We start from the raw sequence: 21,163 nt of genomic DNA, 5'->3' as shown, positions 1-21,163 counted from the left end.
GGTAGAAAACTCGAAGAAACTATTCAAAGATTTTCAAAGACAAAAACACAAACCAAATACGAGCAGCTCTCTGCCTCTCTTTCTCCTATCTAAATATAGCAATGACCACTGGCTGACTAGAGCATGAGAGAGCCAAATAAATGTAACAACTCAAACAAAATCAAGGGTTACCATTCTGTTTTCCCTATCCAGAGAGTTTTAATTTCTGGTGAAAAATGGCTCCTGGAATCTGGATCTCCGTCTCTGCTCTCGCTTTTGAGTTGTTTCTTGCTGTTGCTTCAGCACAGTTTGCTGCTCCTTCAAATGGTGAATGTCTAATCTCCCTCTCTCTACAGTACTCCTTTAACTGTATACTTATGCTTGAGAATGATGTAGTTCTTGATTATTATGAACGCCATCTTCCTGATTTTTCTTTTTCTTGGAAATTTTCTTAGTAGGATCACCAGCTCCTCTGTTCACTTACACTGGCCCCAATGGCGCTTCCAAATGAGGAAGCTTGATCCTAAATACTTTGCTTGCTCAAATGGGAAAGTTCAGTCTCCTATCAACATTAATAGAAATGAAACTGTTTAAAACAAAAATTTGAAACCCTTGACCAGGGAATACAAGCCTGCAAATGCTTCTCTCGTCACCAATGTCTACAGTATTGGGGCTTGCGTTCGTCAACTTAGATCACTACAGCATGTAAAGTGTGTTAGAGATATAAAACCATTTTTATAACATTTATCTACAAGTTTTGAAGTTTTAAATTGAGTGATTACTTGACACATTATATATTTTGCATTCTAAATTCTTACTCTAACTCTTCATTTGGATTCTTAATTGTGCAGGAAAAATAAAGAGAATTGAGAAATGAAAGAATACAAAAAAAATTTAATTTCCTTTACGATGTTTGAATAGATTGTTAGAATAGGAGAGAAATTTGAGTGGGAGAAATGATGTTTGTATTTGCATACAAGTAATTTTTATAAAAAAATTAAAAAAAAAAAAAAAACACAAATTTTCCTTCAATTCAGAGAGAAATTTTTTGGGTCAAATGTAAGGATTTGATAAATGCATTTTCTCCTCTTTTCTCTACTCAATTTAATATCTAAATAAGGGAATTTAAGGAAATCAAATTTAAGGAAACAAAAGGTAAGAGTTTCCAATATTGCCTATAAGCAAAGATATAAAATTAGATTTTATTCTCAAACTTATTAACTGAACAAAATTTCTAGTTTCTTCTTAAAAGGTCATATTGTCAATGCAATTATTGAGGCCTAATAAATATCTTTGCATATGATGACCTGTTGATAGCTACAGCATGCATTGATTTTAAAAGTCAGTTCACCTGAGCCTCTGGCAACTGTGAGCTAAGCCAAGATTCCCAATTAGTGAAACAATCTGATAATCACAATCTTGCATTCTAATGTAGCAGAGAAGAGCTTAATTCATGATAGATTTCAAAAGGTGGATTGATGTACAAGCATTATTAAGAATTAAAAGGGAGAATTTTCCCTACAAAATTTTCAAGGGCTAAATGATAACATTTTGCTATATTGTGAATTTTCTATATGCAGGTGCAATACGACGGTGACCGTGGAGTGTTAGATTATAGATGATAAATAGTATGCCTTCAAGAAAATGCACTGGCATTCTCCTTCTGAGCATCGGATTGATGGATTCCAGTATGTTCTCTCTCCCACATGTACATATTATGCATACAAATTGGTAAACTTATCAGTATTAAAGTTTGAAGAGTTTTAAACAATTGTAAGACAAAAGTTATGAGCTTATTATCCTAGATCGGAACAAGTTAATAGGATCCTTTTTTTTACTCCCTTTGTCCCTCTCGTGTGGAAAAATGAAGGCAAAAAAGGAAAAAGAGGGCGGAGCAGATCTATTAATTCTTTGATTGCAATTAATAAGATAGATCTTGAAAAAATATTTTTTACCATAGCACAAATAAAGTATTTTATTGTGAATAAATAAAATATTAAAAAATTATTCATACATAAGATCATAATTTTTGATAGGACCCTTTTCCACATAAAAGAGAAATTGTTTTTTCTTTGGAAACACATAAATCTTGTACTTATTTATTTATTTTTTTAATGCTGTGTTCATCTTAACGTGCTTTTTATTGGGAAAAGAGCTTGTATTGTATGCTGATGATGAGCAATTTAGGTCCCTGTAATTTGATTTCGACAGGATAGGATAGCCATCTAAGTAAGCAATGTGTTTTTTTTTTTTGAATTGTTCAAATATTTTTATTTAATTCGAACTATTATTTTTATGTTTTTTCTATTGAAATAATTTTTATATATTATTGCCAAGACTATATAGAGATTAAAGAAATTGTTATTTTATGTGATTTAAAATTTTGGATATGTTTTATTCGAATTATGATTTGACTCAAAAGTTTTATACCTCAACACTAATCTCGTTAGGGGGAGGAGGGTGTAAGGGGCAATGCCCCTGTAATATGGACCAATATAAGTATTGTAATACTCTACCATTTACGATTTATAAAATATTCGGAAAATACACTATGGTTAAGGTTTTTAAAGTTTTGAATGATTGTATCTTATTCCTTTTTTCATCATAATGAAACTTTTTTACTCGTTTTACTCTAGTGGACGTAGTCGAAACACGTAAATCCTGTTTTATTCTTTTTCTCTTTTTTATATTGTATGATTGTGTAATTGTGTGTGCACCTTAAATTTGCATGTCTACTATAACATGAATTATACCATTTTCTATCAAAAGATGAAAAACAGATAAATATAAGAGAGAAATAAGGAGAAGATAATCAAGACAGTTTAAATATAAAAAAAAAAATAATTAAAGGAACTAAAGAGTTAAGGGAATCAAATAATATAGATTAACTAATGTGTTTTTAAAATATATAAATCAAATAATTAGTTTCATTAAAATAGATGATTAATAGTAGTTTGATTAGTACTAAAATTCATTAACTAACAAAAAAAATTGATAGAAGGACTAAACAGTTTAACAAACTAAAAATAAGAATAGTGTATATTTTAAAATAGAGGGACTAAATAATTAGTTTTATTAGAATGTAAGGATTAAATAGTAATTTTTCCTTAAATATTTCCAAGTTGAAATCTTCATCACAATTAATTTATGCTTGCAGCTTCAAACCAGTTTGCAGAAGCTCAGTAACAAGGTGAAAGTAGGTGATGAAGATGCTCATATCCCCTTGGGAATCATAGATCCTAAGCTCCTGGTCAAACAAACCCGCAAATATTACAGATACATGGGTTCTCTTACCACTCCTCCATGCACAGAGAATGTGATCTGGCATATCCTTGTGAGGGTACTTTTTTACATGTAAACTGGTAATACCTATTCAGATGCAAATATATATATATATATATATATATATATATATATATATATATACAAGAAGGGATTTGTTTTTGATGGCTTGTAAATATGAGGTGAGAACAGTAACAAAGGAGCAGATAGAAACTCTGAAAGCTCCATTGACATAGCTTACAAGAGAAATGCAAGGCCTCAGCAACCCCTGAATGGAAGAAAGGTTGAACTATACAGAGAAGTTGAGCTACCTTAAGTATTGGTAAATAGTATACTTATTGCATCTTGTTCACAATATGTGAATTATGTCTCAACTCTGAGGCTTTAAATTTCACCCTGTCCTGCTTCAACAGTTCCAATCTAGCATGAATAAAGGCCTTTTCGCTTCATCTTCGATTTCTGATCAATCAGAATTAGATCAATTTGGACCTAAAATGACTAATATGTTTGCAGAGAAAAGGTAAAAGAGCAATAATTGCAGTGGCCTTGTTTCCATAATGATGTGATTAAGGAATTATTAATGAGTCAAATTCGGCAACTCTGCTCAAATTCCAAAGAGGAATTTAGAATCAATTTTGTTGAGAGAAGTTCCCTCAGTCAAGAAACTCAATAATCAATTACTTAAATTTGAAGCCAAGGAAAACGTCAAGAACATAGAATTGAGAGTTTTTTCAAACCTTGAACTGAATGTTTCTCTGCCCGTTTTCTATTTCTTCAAACTATGATAATTTTCCTTTGAATGAATGAGAAAATCAAGGACCTAATAATAGGTAAATTTGATAAGTTTTAGAAACAGTTCAAGATTTCTCGCATCTAAAATTAATAAAATAGATGCTGATTGGTACAGGAGTCACTTTCAAAGAAAATTGGGGGTCGTAAATGCCATTTAGTCAAGGTGGGCCAATTTACACAACTGCCTTCACCTCAGGGGTCAATGATGCCGATTTTCAGGGACTGCTCCCATTGTGAGTCTGTCCCACCCAAAAAAAAAAGCCCTCAAATTGAACAAGACGATATACGATACAGGAGGTGAAAATATAGAAGATTTACTGCAAATAAAGAGCATTAAATTCTTAGATGCAAAAATAAACTATCCCCTTTCCTCAAATAAAATTACCTCCAATCAAGCATTAAATTTTTACATTGCAGGCTTGCAGCGGGCACTTCTTCTACATGGTCAAGAGATCCCGATGTAATTTAAAAATATTAGCTAAAACTTAACATAATTAGTTTAATAGGTAAGAATAGATTATATATATATATATATATATATATATATATATATATATATATATATATATATAAGTTTAATTTTTTTGTGTATAAAGTTAAGAAAATATTTGGCTTAATTTATAAAAAATTTATAAATATTTAAAATTTTAAGTAATTATGTATTTAATTAAATTACTTATAAATAATTAAAAAGCTGTTAATGTATTCAATAAAAAATAGCTTATATGTATATTTATTATTAAATTAATTAAAAAAAATATTAAATAAAATATATATTAAAATTTTAAAAATTAACTAAATATAATATGATAAAATACTTGACTAAATTAATTTATAAGTATCAAAATAAAAATAAAAAGTTAATCTTTTCTCACTCTTTTTTTTATTTTATAAATTTAAAAAAATATTATAAATAAATAAATAAACTATTTTTAGAGTTTATAAATTGATTTTATTAACTTATAACCTAAAATAAACACACTCTAAATATGAAGAGTGCACACTTAGAATCACACACAGAGAACTTAATCTCCATGTGTTTTTATTTAAATTAATATTTATTTAAATAGATTCTTAATTTCAATTCCTTTTCTTTTTTGTCAAACGTAAGGAATAAGGAATGGGAGTATAGACATAAAATCTCATTATGTTTGTTAGCATACCTCCTAATTTTTATCCTTTTCCACCATTTTTCTAATTTTTAACTATATGCACCTAATCGAATTATATAAATAGCAGAAATAACGCAAAAGACAGAGAAATAAGACAAAAATGCTTACTTTGGGGGAGAGGTGAGCAGAACACTTCATTTACCTTTTACTAGGTATATTATTATAAGAAAAATTTACAAGCGTATATTTACAAGCCCCAATTGCTCGACTTTCGAAAACAATATTAAAAAAAAGGCTGAAAAATCTTAAATCATACACCCAAAAAATTGAAAACAAAATTAAAACGAGGGATAACTGTAGTTACCGCGCTTAAGAGGATACCGTTATTTCAACGTGCCACGTCATCCCAACAACCATTTAAACGTGAGCGGGCCCCATGTATTCCCAATCACGAAGGCAAACAGATTTTCTCTCCTCTTAGCTTTCCCCCGCCACACGAAATAGTTCGTCGACGACTCAGTCTATCCACGACTCCGATTTCCTGCCTGACGCAAACCGCTTCATTCCACCCAAACCAATCGGTTCAGCCCCCACCGCCGGTTCATAGCCGTCACTTCCTACGCTCGTTCTTGGCGGCGCATCTCTCTCGACCGGTGGTAGCCGGTCCCTGATGTCAATCTTCTTCTTCGTCGAGCTCTTTCTTGACAGAGATCCTCTTTGTGATGCATCTTTTCCACTCTTCACCTTTTGCTTCCTAGTTGCACTGAATATGGCCCGAAAACTGGCAAAGAATCCCCCCTTTTGCTTCCTTTCCGGTTTTTCCCTTTTAGTCTCGGTTTCGTTAGATCGTTGCCGATTCCTTAGTCTCCGATTTCGGTCTTTCTTTGATCTCACTCTTCCCATACAAGAGACCTTAGGCGAAGACGGCTCAATCAAAGACGAATCTGATTTACTGGTGGAAGCAGACCGTTTGGGAAACAACCGCGTGTTTCCTGGTTTACAGTGGCGCCTAGCATCCACGAAGCAAGACTTCTGTGGCTTTGGCAAACCAATAATGGAGGCTTTGGATTTCAAGTTAGAAAATCTCTGAGAATTTGACTGGTGGTTAACATTGGGATTCAAGTTCGTGGAATGAGAGTTTACTTTGGTGGAGTCCTTGCGCTCAATGAATGCGTTGCGATCGAACCAGTCGAATTCGGCGTCCTTGGAAAGCCAAAAAGATTCAGGCGGGAAATCCGGCGGGATTTCTGGTGGATCAGTCTCAGATTCTTGAGGCTGGTGGTGTTGATCGTCGTTGTTGTTGGTGGAGGTGTTGGTATCGGCCAAGGTCTCACAGGCGATTTTGCGGTCGCAAGAGACGCCGGCGCAGGCTGAAACTAGAGTTTCGAGATCCACTTGTGGCATCGTCCGTAGAGAGAGGAAGATAGAAACTGAGAGAGAGAGTTAAGAGAAAACTGAGGCGGATGAGATAAAGATAGGAAGATTTATAGGAGACAAGAAGTGTGGTTTTGGAGTTTGGACAAGAAGTTCCAACTTGCTGACTCTTGCTGGATGGTGGTTTTGGTTTCGAATTTCGTGTGAGAATACTGCTTTTTACTTCCTCCTTCCCACTTATCATATGATGATGCAATAGAGAGGAAGCCGTAGAAATTGAAATTTTATTTATTTATTTATTTAAATAAAAATAAATTTATTAATATTAAATTAAATATTTATATTTAAACTTATATTTATTATATATACTTTAATTAATTTTTAAAAAAATTAATATAATTAAATATTTACTTTAACAATTATTAAAATTTATTTTCATATAAAGTAACATTTATATAATATACATTAATAAATAATTATAATTTTTAGTATTAATTATATATAATTTTTATTAATCGAGGTCCCAATGGTTGCAGCGAGAAGCAAATTGACCATACTTAACCCAATATTGTGATTTTTTTTTAATTTTTATTTAAATTGATGGACGGTTGTAATTTCAATTTATCCTTGTGCATGATCGTTTTCGTGCCGAAAGTTGGATGCGCAAGAGAAATCTCCCTCCTCATGTTCCTCATCCATCGTCGTTTTGTAATGATTTCTCTGCATGAAGTCGTGAACGAAACGCATCGCTCCTTGATGTCACCATCTAACTTCTTTTATCATTTTCTCCGGGGATTCTATGCTTTTTCCTCGGTAGGAAATTGGAAAAGCGAGGATGTTGCGATTATATCTATAACATCCTAATATTACTGAATTAATAAGTTAAATAAAAATAAAATAAATATAAGGCGGATTTTCTTTTATCTGAATTGTCCATTAATTTTTTTTCTTTTTAATTAAATTTAAATTCAAATTCAATATTTTGCAATTATAATATTATAAATATCACATTAATTATAAAAAAAAATATAAATATTACTTTAATATTATTAAATAAACAATTTTTAATATACTATTAGATAAATACTTGGTCACTAATTATTGTCAAAATTTAATACTTAATTACTAAGGTTTAATTTCAAATTATGAGTAATCTCTAATGGTGTTAAGTTTCTTTAAATTTGAGATATATTATGGTGGAGTGCAATAATTCTAAAAATAATTACAAGTACGTAATCTTCTCTAATTTGTTGCTTGTGTGAGTATATATATTATTTTTTTTTTAAATAATCCTTGATTTTTTATATTTTGATATTAAAAAAATAGCATAATGTTAGGAATTTGAGTAACTAATGACTAAAAGATTGAGTTGACCCTGTGCTATGACTTGGTCCGTGTAAATGAAGACAACTTAAGATTAGTGGCGTATTGAATGTGTTTTCTAAAGCTGAGCATTAAGTTGAAATCGAATTGAATTAAATTAAATTTTTGAAATTAAATTAATTAAATTATTATATTTTAAAAAATTAAATTAAATTAAAATGTATGAAAAATTAAATTAAATCGCTCTAATTTAATTTGATTCAATTTAAACTAATTGATTTTTAGACTTTGAACATTTTTTTATTTACACTTGATCTTTAAATTATTTAATCTGATTTTGATCTAAATTTAAATCTAATAATCATTAATTTATAAAATTAAATAATTTATATATGTAAAAAAATACATATAATATATACATTTTTTATAAAAATAAAGCATTTAAAAAATCAATAAAGCAATTTGGTTCGATTCAATTCAATCAATATATTTTCTCTATAAAATTAAATTGAATCGAAATAATCAAAATTTTTAAAATTTAAAATTAAATTAAATTATTAAATTATGACAATTTAATTTAATTAGTTCACATCAAATCAAATAGTGCTTATCCCTAATAACTTCAATACTCAAGCTAGAAATTGTTTATAATGAGAAGTTAAATGTATTGCATGAAAATCGATAAATGAACAGTAAAAAAACTTTTGTCTGGCTGTAATTATCTTTTTTATATTGTCTCGTTATAGTCGTTAGCGCTAATGGGTTATCAATTTCGAGCATTCCAAATATTTTGAGAATTTAGCTTCATAATTTTAACCGTGAATCTCACCGTCGATGAGTCAATGTGTCCCTCCGAATCCGAGCTATGAGGGCGAGTGTCGAGATCTGAGTAAGAGGACTATCAAATGAGCGAACCAAACCAAGAATTGGACCGGTATATTGGGATTCGATTCGTTTGACTCGAATCGGGTATCTTAATTAGGGTATATCTTCCAAGAAAGAGACAATTAACAATTGAGGGATATACGGTCAATTATGACTAGACGTCAGCTAAATATGGGCATTTCTTGAGTATAGCTGTGCCAATAACAAGCAATGTAGGTGATATTCTGTCAACCCTATTTTAAGGAGAAAGAAGCCTTGAAATTAGGCAGTAAAATTAAAATAATTAATCTTAATTTTATGGAAATTGAATAATAATTAATTAACAAAACCATGCATGTGATATATCCATTCCATTATTATAGTAATGAGTAATGTCGTGCTACAACTTCATCATATATAATCCCATCTCTCGTGATCCCCCACTTAATTAATTAATTAATTAATTAATATAATTATCTACATTAATTATTATCTTCATTAACCTAATTAATTTTTCACCGGCTTAAAAATTTAAAATAAATAGTATATATATATATATAATTGCATACATATCAACACATAATCCTCTCACTTTTCATTATTTTTTCTCTAAATTAAATAAAAAACAAATAGGATAAAATAACTTTTTTTTTCTTCTCCTATTTTTCCTTCCTTTCTCAAATAAAGGAAAAAAATATAATAATTTATATTTTTTATTAAATTTTAATAAAAATGTATCAATCAATTTTAATTTATTAATATTAAAGTTATTTTCTGAATTATAAATTTTTAAATTAAAATTTGAATTAAAATCAAATAAATTTCATAAAAAATAATTAATGTCAAATAAATAAAAAATATGGTTAAAAATTTGAAAAGGCAAAAAGGCCTAAATCTCCAAATAATCATCATCATTACTCACTATGGCTTCATACAATATTCTCATTTCTTTAGGTAGGGATGCTACTTTGCACTAATCATAGCACATTTAGTCAACTTGTCTCATTCATTACTCATTTTAGTCCAATAACTTGGTGTTGTATATGTATATATATTAGATAATAAAAAAAATAGAGCTTTCATATTAGAGGGATATAAATTTGAAATATAAAATTTTATATTATTATAATTTTATATTAAAAATTTAAGATAATTATTTATATAAAATATAAAAATAATTATTTTAAATTTTAAAGGAATTATGCTTTTTATCAAAATATTTGAGTTAATTATTCAGTGAGAAACACACTTTATTAGAACTTTACTCATAGTGATACATATCACTGTTGAATAATAATTATAAGTGAAATTAAGCTCTAGTACTTGGAAAGCAAAATTTTAAGCCCGTGAAGAATAATGAATAAGCCGAGCCATAAAAAAGTAAAAAATGAAAATCATGAAATAAAATATTAAAATTGGCGAGGTGGAAGAGAGTGTGGGCCGGCGGTGGTGATTGGAGAAGTCAAAACACGTTGTTAGACGGTGCGGCTTTTTCCATCGGTTCCCACAGAAAGGAATTAAGCCGCCACCGGAAAAGTTTAATAAAACGCTTTCATCCAAAGCATCTTTAAACTTCTGGAACATCACATGAACAGGAAGCTCGCTTTCTTCTTCTTCTTCTAATCTTCTGGAAGATGCACAAGTTTAAGCCCATCACTGCTTAGATCAGTTTAATTAATATAATAATTATATTTGTCTGTTTCAAGATATTGTAATAGAGATATGCAATTGATCAAGTTTAATTTTAAATTGAATTAGAATTACAAAAAATAAATTATATTTTTATATAATATATATATATATATTTATATATATATATATATATATTTATTTATTTAGAAAGTGTTTAGTTTAATTTATAAAAATCAATTCATAAGCTAATTTAAACTTATATGTATTTAAAATTTTAAATAATTATATATTTGATTAAAATATTTATAAGTAATTGATAAGTAATTTATATATTTGATAAAAAATAATTTATAAGTATATTTATTATTAAAATGATAAAAAAAGAATATTAAATGAGATTTATGATAAAATTTTAAAAGTTAAATAAGGATAATATTGTAAAATATTTGGTCAAATTAGTTTATAAATACAAAGATTATAAATATTAAAATAAAAAGTTGGATCCCAACTACTTTTTTTAGTATACAAGTCCAGCTTATAGCTTTGGAAGAATTCTAACAAGTTGATAAGGAAACAATTGCATCAACGTCCAAATCAGATAAATTCTCAAGTAGTGCGTTATCTCAATGAGTGATCTGCAGCTCAAATGAAATCTAAAGTATCAATTTCTGACTCAGTAGCATTATCTGTCCGATGGAGAAGCCCGTTGCAAGGAATGCTGAAACTAGCATCATCTATGTTGCCAGTGCATGCTATGGCGAATATGAGTATAAATTTCTCTATTGAAAGTTCTCTTTTGATTGATTGCCGATTGTTAATGCAGGATATTGTAAATTGTAACCTGCAATATAATCGTAAATCAGCAAATCAATGTGCTCATATCCTAGTTAGAGCAGCTGTTTCTTTGTCTGATTCCAATGAATGAGTTCACTCTTAACCATCATTCATTGATTATGTAATTCTTTTTGATATTATTAATGAATAAATCCTCATCATTTATTTTTCAAAGAAAAAAAATTCAACTTATAACCTCAAAAATTATTATAAATAAATAAATCATCTTATTTTTAGAGTTTATCAGCTTATAAATTAAGACATACCTTTTTAATTCGATTACGGCAATGTTTTTCAAGTGAAAATAAAGAGAAAATTTATTTTAAAGAAAATAATAATCAAAATATTTTGTTAAAGTGCATTTATCATATTCAAGTGTGAATTAACATGGCAAACACATCGTTTTCGAGCTTTAAGTAACGCGTGACACAGACAATTTACCTATAGCAACATGTGAATGTTTTATCTTCTCATGTGAGTTGGAATGTTTTTGTCTTCTCCTCTTGATTTGATCACTTAGGTGTTTCATTATTTGAGTGGACTCCCTAAGGTCTCATCTCATGCATGTGTTTCTCAAGTAGCTGGGAAACTACGTCCTAGTGGCCAAGATTTTTATCTTGGTTTCTTATGGAAGATTCAAAGGAGAAAGCCATCCTCTCTCTCTCTCTCTCTCTCATGTGCATATGATAAACATGAGATTAAGGAGTGTGTTGATGTAGATATTTTTTTTAATTTCCAAAATTAAAAAATGAGAATTTAATTAAATTTAAAATCTTATTATTTGTTTTCAAATGAATTTAAACTAATTATGTCAAAAAAAATTAATTTTAAAAATTAATTAATTTGATAAAAAAATTGTTTGATATGATAAAATTTTGATGCGTTTGTATTCATCGATTAAAAGATGGATTAGCCTGCACTACCCTAATTAAGTAATAATATTAATATGTGTCTTTCAAAAGCTTCTAGAAGATTATCACTTTTCCTAATAATGTTGTCCCAAATGAGGACAAGGTAAGTAAACCAATTGCTAGTATAACTCTTTCGCATTCGTTTTGTTTTGTTTTATTTTATTTTATTTTTTAAGAGAGTAATATAATGAAATTTAAATTTAATATTTATTAAATGAGTAATATTTTTTTAATATTTATATAATAATTTAAAATAAAAAAAATTAATAAAAATAATTATTGAATTAATTATTAAACATAAAAATAATGGTATTATCTTATTAACTCTAGATAAAATCTTTAAAAAATAAGAAGGTTAAATTTTCATAAATTACTCTTTTAACTTTTAAAGATTAATATAAATATTATATCATTAAATAATATAAAAAAAATACTATTTTAATTAAGATTAAAACATTAAAAATTATTAATAATAAAAAATAAAATAAAGGGTCCATGTGAGCAAAGTAAAGTAGTCATACCCAGAATCCTCATATGATATAAAGTAGGATTGGAAATTTCAAAAGAAAGAGGCATCCTTATCATAGTTGATCTTGGGATCAAAATATAATTGAAAAAGGTTTCTAGAACTTCACATTCAAATTGAGTTTCCAATTTCCATTTGTGTTCTCCAAGCACGCGACATAAACTTTTCATATTTTTATCATATGAAGCAGCGCAGTGAGTGGAGATCCTTATCACGTTATCCTTTCACTTATTCTATTTTCTTATTTATTCTGTTTATAACATGGAATTCAATTTTATTAAATTAATTTAATTTCAATAAATTTATAAAAAAAACTATGTATTTAAAATATTATTAATATTTTACATTTATTTAAAATAAGAGTAATGTGTTATTATAACGTTACTCGTACATTCTTAAATTAAAATTTTAAAAGTGAATTAGGTTCGGTCTACTTTTGTAAGTTGACGTTAGAATCTCCCAATTAATATATGGACCTCTCATAAGTATTTCACGCTCTAAATATTTGATCTGAACATGAAAGGGTATGTTAATATTACACATTAATTTGGAATAAATCACCTTATAAGGCATTGGATACTCTTACCCTATTGAGCTACTTTTCTAGTTGAGTTAGACTCAGTCAATTTATTTAAGATAATATCATAGTTTTTCTAACCAATGTTTGGGCATCTCATAAGTATTTGACGCTTCAAGTATTTGATTTTAAATATGAGGGGGTTTGCTAATATTTTACATTGGTTTGAGATAGGACAATGTGCCTTTATAAGGCCTTGTGCACTTCTTCTAGCTAGCTTGTAAGAGTGAGTTATATCTGGTATATTTTCTTTAAAAATATTTTTTAAAATGATAAAATTTATTTAAATTTTATTATTTGAAACAATTGATAAATAAAATGAAACTTAGATTTACTTAATGAGTGATATGCCTTACAAATGAATATATTTATTCACATAAAGCTAGACTAGACAAATGAAAAGAAAATATTAAAAAAATTAATTTATTCACATATTTTACCCTTACAAATAAATATAAATTTTATAAATACTAGTATTTTGAATATTTAATAGAAAATTTCATTAAATGAAATAAATTTTTATAAAATTATTTATTTTTATATGAATTTATTTCTTTTAAAATATTTTATTTTTTAATTAAAAAAATTAATTATAATAATTTTAAAATTTTAAAATATAAAAATTGATATGAAAATTTTAATTGAATTAAATTCTTTTATTTTTAGACTTTTCAAACGCACTCGTTTGTATTCTTTGGGAGTTGAGCTACGGAATGGAAAATGCAATTCCCTTCTTCCTACGTAGTCCAAGCTGAAGAAATATTAATCAACTCAATTTGTGTAATTTTTGTTTTCTATATGAAAATGCCAATGGATAGAGAATCTCCATTTTCTTTGTCATCCAAACATGAATTGATAGGAGAAGTTTCGTCTCTATTATTGGAGATGGGACAAGACAACAGCAAAGATCATTGGATTGAAATTGAGAAATTAAAAATGATTTTTTTTAAATATTATTAAAAATGTAATTTAAATTTTTTTAAAATTTTAATAATTAAAAATTCTATTTTTTAATAATTTTTAATTAATGTATCAAAAGATATTTCTAACAATAATGTTAATAATATTATCAAACACACTTTATAATTACATTTTTAAGTTATTAACTCTTATTTTTTTAAAAATTCATTGTAATTATCTTTATTAAATACTGTATATCAGTAATTAAAATTTATTTATAGACTATTGAATTAATATTTTCTTCGGGAAAAAGTAGTGTATTGTAGTTGGTGTGGTCTGGTTTCAGGTCGGAATCAGAATCAAATTAGCAATTTCGGTTTTAAAGGTTGGAGATTTGGGATCAGACAATTCCACTTGATTTTGATTCTAATTTTAATTTGATTTCGATTCATTTTAATTTTGTTAAATTTAATTTAATCAAATTCGATGGTAATTTTTATTTTTAAATAATGAAAATTCAGTTTTTAACTCGAAAATTGAATCAAAGCGATTAAAATGTCTTTTGATTTACGTGTGATTCAAAATGATTTTAGTCAAATTCAGGTTTAATTGCCAAACCCGATCAAAACTAAGTCGAGTAAAGTAAATTTATTAACTTAATGTTTTTAAATTAAGATTTTTCAAGACTTTGAATCTTTATAATTTTTTATTATTTGAGAGTAAGATAATTTGTAGATTTTGGAGAGAAAATATTTTCAACTTAGTAATTTAGTTGAAAGTTTATGATACCTAAAACATGAATTTTTATTGCGTAGACTTGATTTATCATAGATTCAAAATATAAGATGTATAATGGAATCCACTTATTAAATACATAAATTTTATATATTTGTATTTTAAATTTATAATAGACCAGAACTGAGTTTATACAATAACTAACAGAATACCTGTGTTATGCATGATAATATATATATATATATATATATATATATATATATATATATATAAAAAGAGACAGAGAAAAGTCATATAAAATTTAATTAAGTTATTAAATCATTATTAATTAAAAAATTATTTTTTAATTAAAAGAATTTAACATTATTATTTAAAATATTAATAATAAACTTTGGCTAAATAAGTTAACAGTTGGTCTCAAATAAATGATCTTAATAGTCATAAGTTTTTTTTTTTAATGGCCATAAGTTATTCCTTGTATATAATAATAATAATAATAATAATAATAATAATAATAATAATAATAATAATAATAATAATAATAATAATATTAAAATAAATCAAAATTTATTAATTGTATAAAAGGAAGAGAGAAAACTTTTAAATATTGATTTTCCTTCAAAGTAAATATAAGTCTTGATTTTACTATAAGTAACGTTTTTAATTAAAAATTAGAGAACATGATAATGTGTGATAATTATATTTAATAATTATATATGTCGTAAGGTATTTTGCGGTCGCCTGGACAAACACTCACCGAAATGGGAAAGAGTGAGGAGTCGCCACTTTAATTTTGAGGGAAATTAAAGAAAACCATTCATGAAAACTAGTTTAAATGAAACCACTTCGAAAACAGAGATTCTAGGTTCGGGGTCCATATACGGACAGGGAAGGTGTTAGGCACCCCGCCTCATCCCTCAATGAGGGTAAACAGATTTAATTTTATGCTCTTTCATGAATTAAAAGGATAATTAGGGGATTGGGATAATAATGATGTTAATCCTTTATGCAAAATAAAGGAATGTTTAATATTTCACTCATTTTGGGTTGCCCAGGAACACAAGTTCGTGAGATGGCCATTTGGTGAGTAAGTGTTTGAGTGAATTTGTCTTGTGTATTAGGGTCATGTCATTTAGTTTGAATTTTGTTAAGAGAGCTCGGGCAGAGAATTTCTCCAGATCTCTAGATATATTTATTAAGGATTGGGAGATTTCGGATAAGAACTCTCTTCCGATCTCCCTGTTTTAATTTAAGCGAGAATCAGGTAAGAACTCTCCCCCGATCTCTTTTGGTTTAAAATTAGGTGAAGGATCTCGGATAAGAACTCTCCTCCAATCTTCGCGTTTTATTTGAATGAGGATTAGGTAAGAACTCTCCCCCGACCTCTTAAAGTATTCGGTTTAAGATTTTAAAGAATGATCTCGGATAAGAACTCTCCTCCTATTTCCACATATTTAATAAAGTCTTTGGTTGAGAATCGGATAAGAACTCTCCTCTGATCTCTTTAAGTATATAATTTAGAGTTTAGCGTGAGGAATTTCGAATAAGAACTCTCCTTCGATCTCCATATATTTATTAAAATTTTTGGTTGAGAATCGGATAAGAACTCTCCTCCTATCTCTTATTTATTAAAATTTCGTATTGTACAATCTTATGAATTAAGGAATCTAGTGATCGAGGGCGCTAAAGACCCATGTATAGATTTTTGAACCCACTGAGCCTTATCTAGAGGGTGGACACGATAATGGACTTCTTGCCGATCTCTTATGTGCTCGCCCTATCAGAACACTTTAATCCGATCTCTTTGGTTGCTCGCTCGAAATCCGAACTTATCGGATTCCCGATTTATTACATCATTCTCTGGGCTCGCTTCACGGCCTGACCTCTAGAATTATTTGGTTTAACCCACTATTTGACCTTTTGTTACAACTTTTCTTTTTTGTCATTTTTATTTGTTTTGAAAACTCTCATATCGAAATACCCATGCCTACGCTCTTTTGAATAGTTATAAGTTGCCTACGGGATGAACATCTACTGTTGAAGAAAATAAGAACCAGATAATGATAAAAGGGATTTGCAAATAAAAATAAGAGAAGATACAGGAAATGACTATTGAATAGACAACTTATTCTGAAATTTAATGTGACTGGATATGGAAGAAACCTCAAAAAACTAGGGAAAACCAACCGAAGGTATTTAACAAAATAACAGTTTACTGCAACTGTTTTGGGACTTTAATGTAACTGAACATAGAAGAAATTTTAAAAAGGAAAGGTGGAGAAGATAGACAAGGGCATTCAACAAAATGGCAGTTAAAACGCTTACCTGTGAAAGATTGAGGCTATTGAACTAACTCTGGAGGCACAAATATTGCTACGTTGAAGGCTAGTGTACAAGGACCAATGCTTACTTTGAGATTGGGAGAACCAAGTTGAAATGCGGTAGAACCAAAGCGACGGAAACCGGGTCAGAATAAGATCAAGCTGAAAGAAATAATGGGTTGAGATTGGGGGGGGGGGGGGTGATGCGGACAAGACCGAACAAAAATGGTAATAGTAGAGTGATGAAAAAATTGAAAATGAAGAATTTCAGGTTTCGTAAACTCTGTCAATGGAGATACTCAAGAAAACTAGTTTCTGAAGTTCCTCGATTTTATGTAAGCTTAAAGTAGCAAGACCGAATTGAATTTCAAAGCCTTTCCACTATAATCACCATCACCTTTTTTTTGTCCGTCCCCTCTACAGTATTGCATGCAGGTATTTATAGGGAACCGGTACTCCTAATGAGGGGTCAGGATCCCTTCTGGGAAGATGGAAGATTTGGATTTAGAAGGACATAATCCGATGTCTGAGAATTAAAGAGAATCAAAATGGACTGCTGAGATCCTATTCAGAATATTTGTCCTTTCTCTTTTCCAATCCAACTGCTCAGGATCTTCCTGTCAAGATGGATCCGAAGGCCGGGAACAAAAGGCGCCAATACTATCGTCTACCTTTTGATCCAAGGGCTCCAGTTTTGTCCTTATGAGTAAGATCAACGGTGGAGATTGAGAAGCACAGGACTGTCATAACTGTCCTGGCATCTGTCAGCATTGTGGGCAATTCTACAAATGAAGCGTGCGGTGAAGATTTGATCTTGCCTGCAACGCTTTAACTACCTCGGCTCTGATTATGAAGGAGGTTATTGGAAGTCTTTTGTCTTCTTTTCTGATCTCCATTCCTTCCGTTCTCTTAGTCACGACTCTTTTACGATCTCTCATCTCGGGCCTGTAACACCCCTAATTTTTAAATTTATTATTTTGGGGTAATTATTGATATTTTATTTTATTTGAATTTTAGGAAATTATTTGAAATTTTTCTAATTTTAGAAATCGGGTCCGATTTTCTGAAAATAAAAACTTTGATGATTTTTAAAAATTAATTTAAAGACCACGTGGCAAAACTAAAAATATATTTGGAGTCTATGAATTTTTCTGAGTTTTCTAGAAATTTTTTGAAATTTTTGGACCTCGTTTTTGGCCCCAAGACAGAGTAAAAATTCAAAATTTTGTATCCTGAATCGAACTGACTGAATCGAACCGACCCGGATCGGACCGGTCGAATCCGGCCGACTCCTTTTTCTTCTTCTTCTCCTCTCCCGCGCGCGTCCCGACCTTCCTCTCTCTCTCCCATTTTCTCTCTCCTCCCACCCCAGCTCGCCGGCCAGCTACCTCCCCCGCCACCCCAGCCCGCCGGTGCACCTCCCCAGCCGCCGCCTGGAGCGCCGGCAATCGTCGCACGAAGCGACGCAACACGCGCGTGCGACCCATCGACTTCCCGGCCGAAATCCGGCCGATCCGGCCACCGATCGGACCTGATCTTGTGTCTAAATCCATCTACTCATCGAGAGTTCCATATACACCAAGAACACCAAAATCCATAGAGCGGTTTGTCCAATTTTTGCCCAGGAAGTTTTAGCCCATTTTGACTTTTGGGCTAGATTTCTCGCAAACCGTGAACCTCATGAGAAAACCGAGAGTACCAGAGAGCTCCACTCGTCGAGAGCTTCGCGGCGATATAAATTTCAAAATTTTTCGACACCGTTTTTCGGTGGGTCCCACGGAACTTCGCAGTGTTTTTTTCAAGTATTAAATGAGCTTAAAAAATTTCATAAAAATTTTATACTAACCCCCGTGTTGTGGGCTTCATGTAGGTATCTTCAATTCGCGGAAATTCAACAGTTGTTCGGGTCTTTGAATTTCCGGCCAGACAGATCGGTCACCGAAAAAGTCTCCGAATTGGATCGAGATTTTGGCTACCCCATCATTGTCAGACGTCCTGAGCGCGTCCCCGAAGTCGAAATCGGCATAGGTAAGCCTGAACCTTACCTTTTCATAATTTTTTAGTGCTTAAATGAGATTAAAAATCTATAAAATATTCGTAATAGCTCAAAAAATTATGATTCTTTTTGCAATAGCCTAGTAACATTGCTAAGGACCGCAGGGCAAGGTTTTAGAATTTTTAGAGCTTATTTGGACAGTTTTTGCAAAAATGATCAATTATAAGGACTAAACTGTAAATTTACGTATTGTGATTGATGACTATTTGGATGGGCCCAGGAAGGGCTGTGTGATATGATTGAGTTGTGGGTGTATGGTTGGTGACTATAGAAGTGCGTTTTGAGCCCTTTTGCAGGTTGGGTAGGTCCTAGGTATAGGGGGGACTCTGCCGGATTTTCGGCACGACTTAGGACGTATTTGGTCTTTTCTTGGTTTGTATTGAGTCAATTATATTAAATAATTGTAATGTAATTGTCAGGTGAGCCGGGACAGCCTTCTTCCTCCGCCCAGCTGCCACAGTGATCGCTGTCAAGTCAATGAGTAAAATATTAATTTTAATTGTAATTTCACTATTATTATATGTTCAAGCATGTCCATGCATCACTTATATGTATATATCTACGTAGTTAAACTCTAGGCACATTTTATGTTGCATTCACAACTGTTAAAGTGTCATGTATGTTGTTGTGGTAATTTGGAGCAGTGTGCGTGCGTTGGCGTGCGTGTGATGTGGTGTTGGCTATGGACAGGACGGGTAGACACGGCTTGAGATCTTCGCTGGGACCCGGTCCTTTGGGGGTAGTCATGGCTTGAGTTCTTCGCTGGGACCCTGATTTGGTCTATTAAGCGAAAGTCCGGCTTGAGTTCTTCGCTGGCACAGGTTGGATTTAAGAGAGCTGTATAGGGGATTAGCTCCCATATATTATGATTGATATTACTGGGTGTGTGAGTGCTCCAAATTACCTCTTTGCTGTTATGATGTGAAATTATTGCTGATATTGCATCTCACTCTACAGGGTGCATTAGTTTTAGATAGTTATAGAGATTATGGTTAAAATTGATATTTTACTCTCTGAGTCGAACGCTCACTCCTGTTCATTAGTTTTCAGGCTACAGGAGGATTTTATTGTGGTTAACCTGCTTTTCTCCTTCGCAGGTTGTCTATTATTTGTGTAATTTTGTTAACTCTTAGAATTTCCGCATGTGTTAGAAATATTTATTTGATTGGGTCTGTAATATTATTATCATGTTGGACCTGTAGATGCATAATTTTATGCATGTTTGATGGGTTGGATCAGGGAGCTAAGCTCCCATTTATTTTATGATGATATGAGTATGTGGAGGGTGAGCTGAGCTCCCCAATTGATTATTTATTGTGTTTACAGGTCGGGTGAGTCAAAAGCTCCCCGTTGAAAGGTTCATTTTATGGCTGGACTCTGTCCGGTTGTTTTCTTGAAATTGGGCCTAAATGGGCCTTAGAGTTGGATTAATGAATAGTTAGGCTTACTACAGGCCTCGGGGGCTTTAGGCTGGCCCAGGTCCTACTGCCAGTCCGGCCCATGGGTTGGGTCATGACAAATGTGCTATCAGAGCTTAGGCTCCAGATTCTTAGGGAATGTTAGTCTAAAATGTTGGGAAGAGTCTACTAGGAGTCACATGGGGAAAATAGGGTCCATATTCGTCTTGCATTGTCATCTTTACTTCTAGTTTCTGCTTCATATAATTATGTATAAATATGAGTCTATAGAGCTGTGTAACATGCTGTTTTGAATATTGTGGGCTAATGCTGCTGAATTTTAGGAAAATGCGTAGAAGCAGGAGAGCTGCCACTGCACCAGAACCAAATGTGCCTGACGTGGTGTCAGCACAGGATGAGGTGCCTGCCCCGAGGAGGCAGGGTAGGAGGCCAAGAGCCGCTCAAGTAGAAGAGTAGCTGCCACCAGTTCAGGATCAGTCTTTTACGGCATAGGGTCCCATGGACCCCATGGCAGCTACTCTAGCTGG

General features: G+C 30.9%; 1 protein-coding gene and 1 pseudogene across 1 annotated transcript; one reads left to right on the top strand and one right to left on the bottom strand.

Annotated features, from left to right (window-relative positions):
• The first annotated feature begins 215 nt into the window (after positions 1–215).
• Positions 216–3,577, top strand: LOC131180161 (alpha carbonic anhydrase 1, chloroplastic-like; annotated as a pseudogene).
• Positions 3,578–5,346: 1,769 nt separating this feature from the next.
• On the bottom strand, positions 5,347–6,775 carry LOC110634334 (uncharacterized). Its single transcript, XM_021783281.2, has one exon. It carries the CDS (start codon positions 6,567–6,569, stop codon positions 5,682–5,684), a length of 888 nt encoding a protein of 295 aa, XP_021638973.1. The 5' UTR covers positions 6,570–6,775; the 3' UTR covers positions 5,347–5,681.
• Positions 6,776–21,163: the final 14,388 nt, after the last annotated feature.

The sequence above is a fragment of the Hevea brasiliensis genome, chromosome 5, assembly GCF_030052815.1.
Source record: "Hevea brasiliensis isolate MT/VB/25A 57/8 chromosome 5, ASM3005281v1, whole genome shotgun sequence".
In the NCBI taxonomy this organism is placed as follows: Eukaryota; Viridiplantae; Streptophyta; class Magnoliopsida; order Malpighiales; family Euphorbiaceae; genus Hevea; species Hevea brasiliensis.
This window is presented reverse-complemented; position numbering and strand designations above follow the sequence as displayed.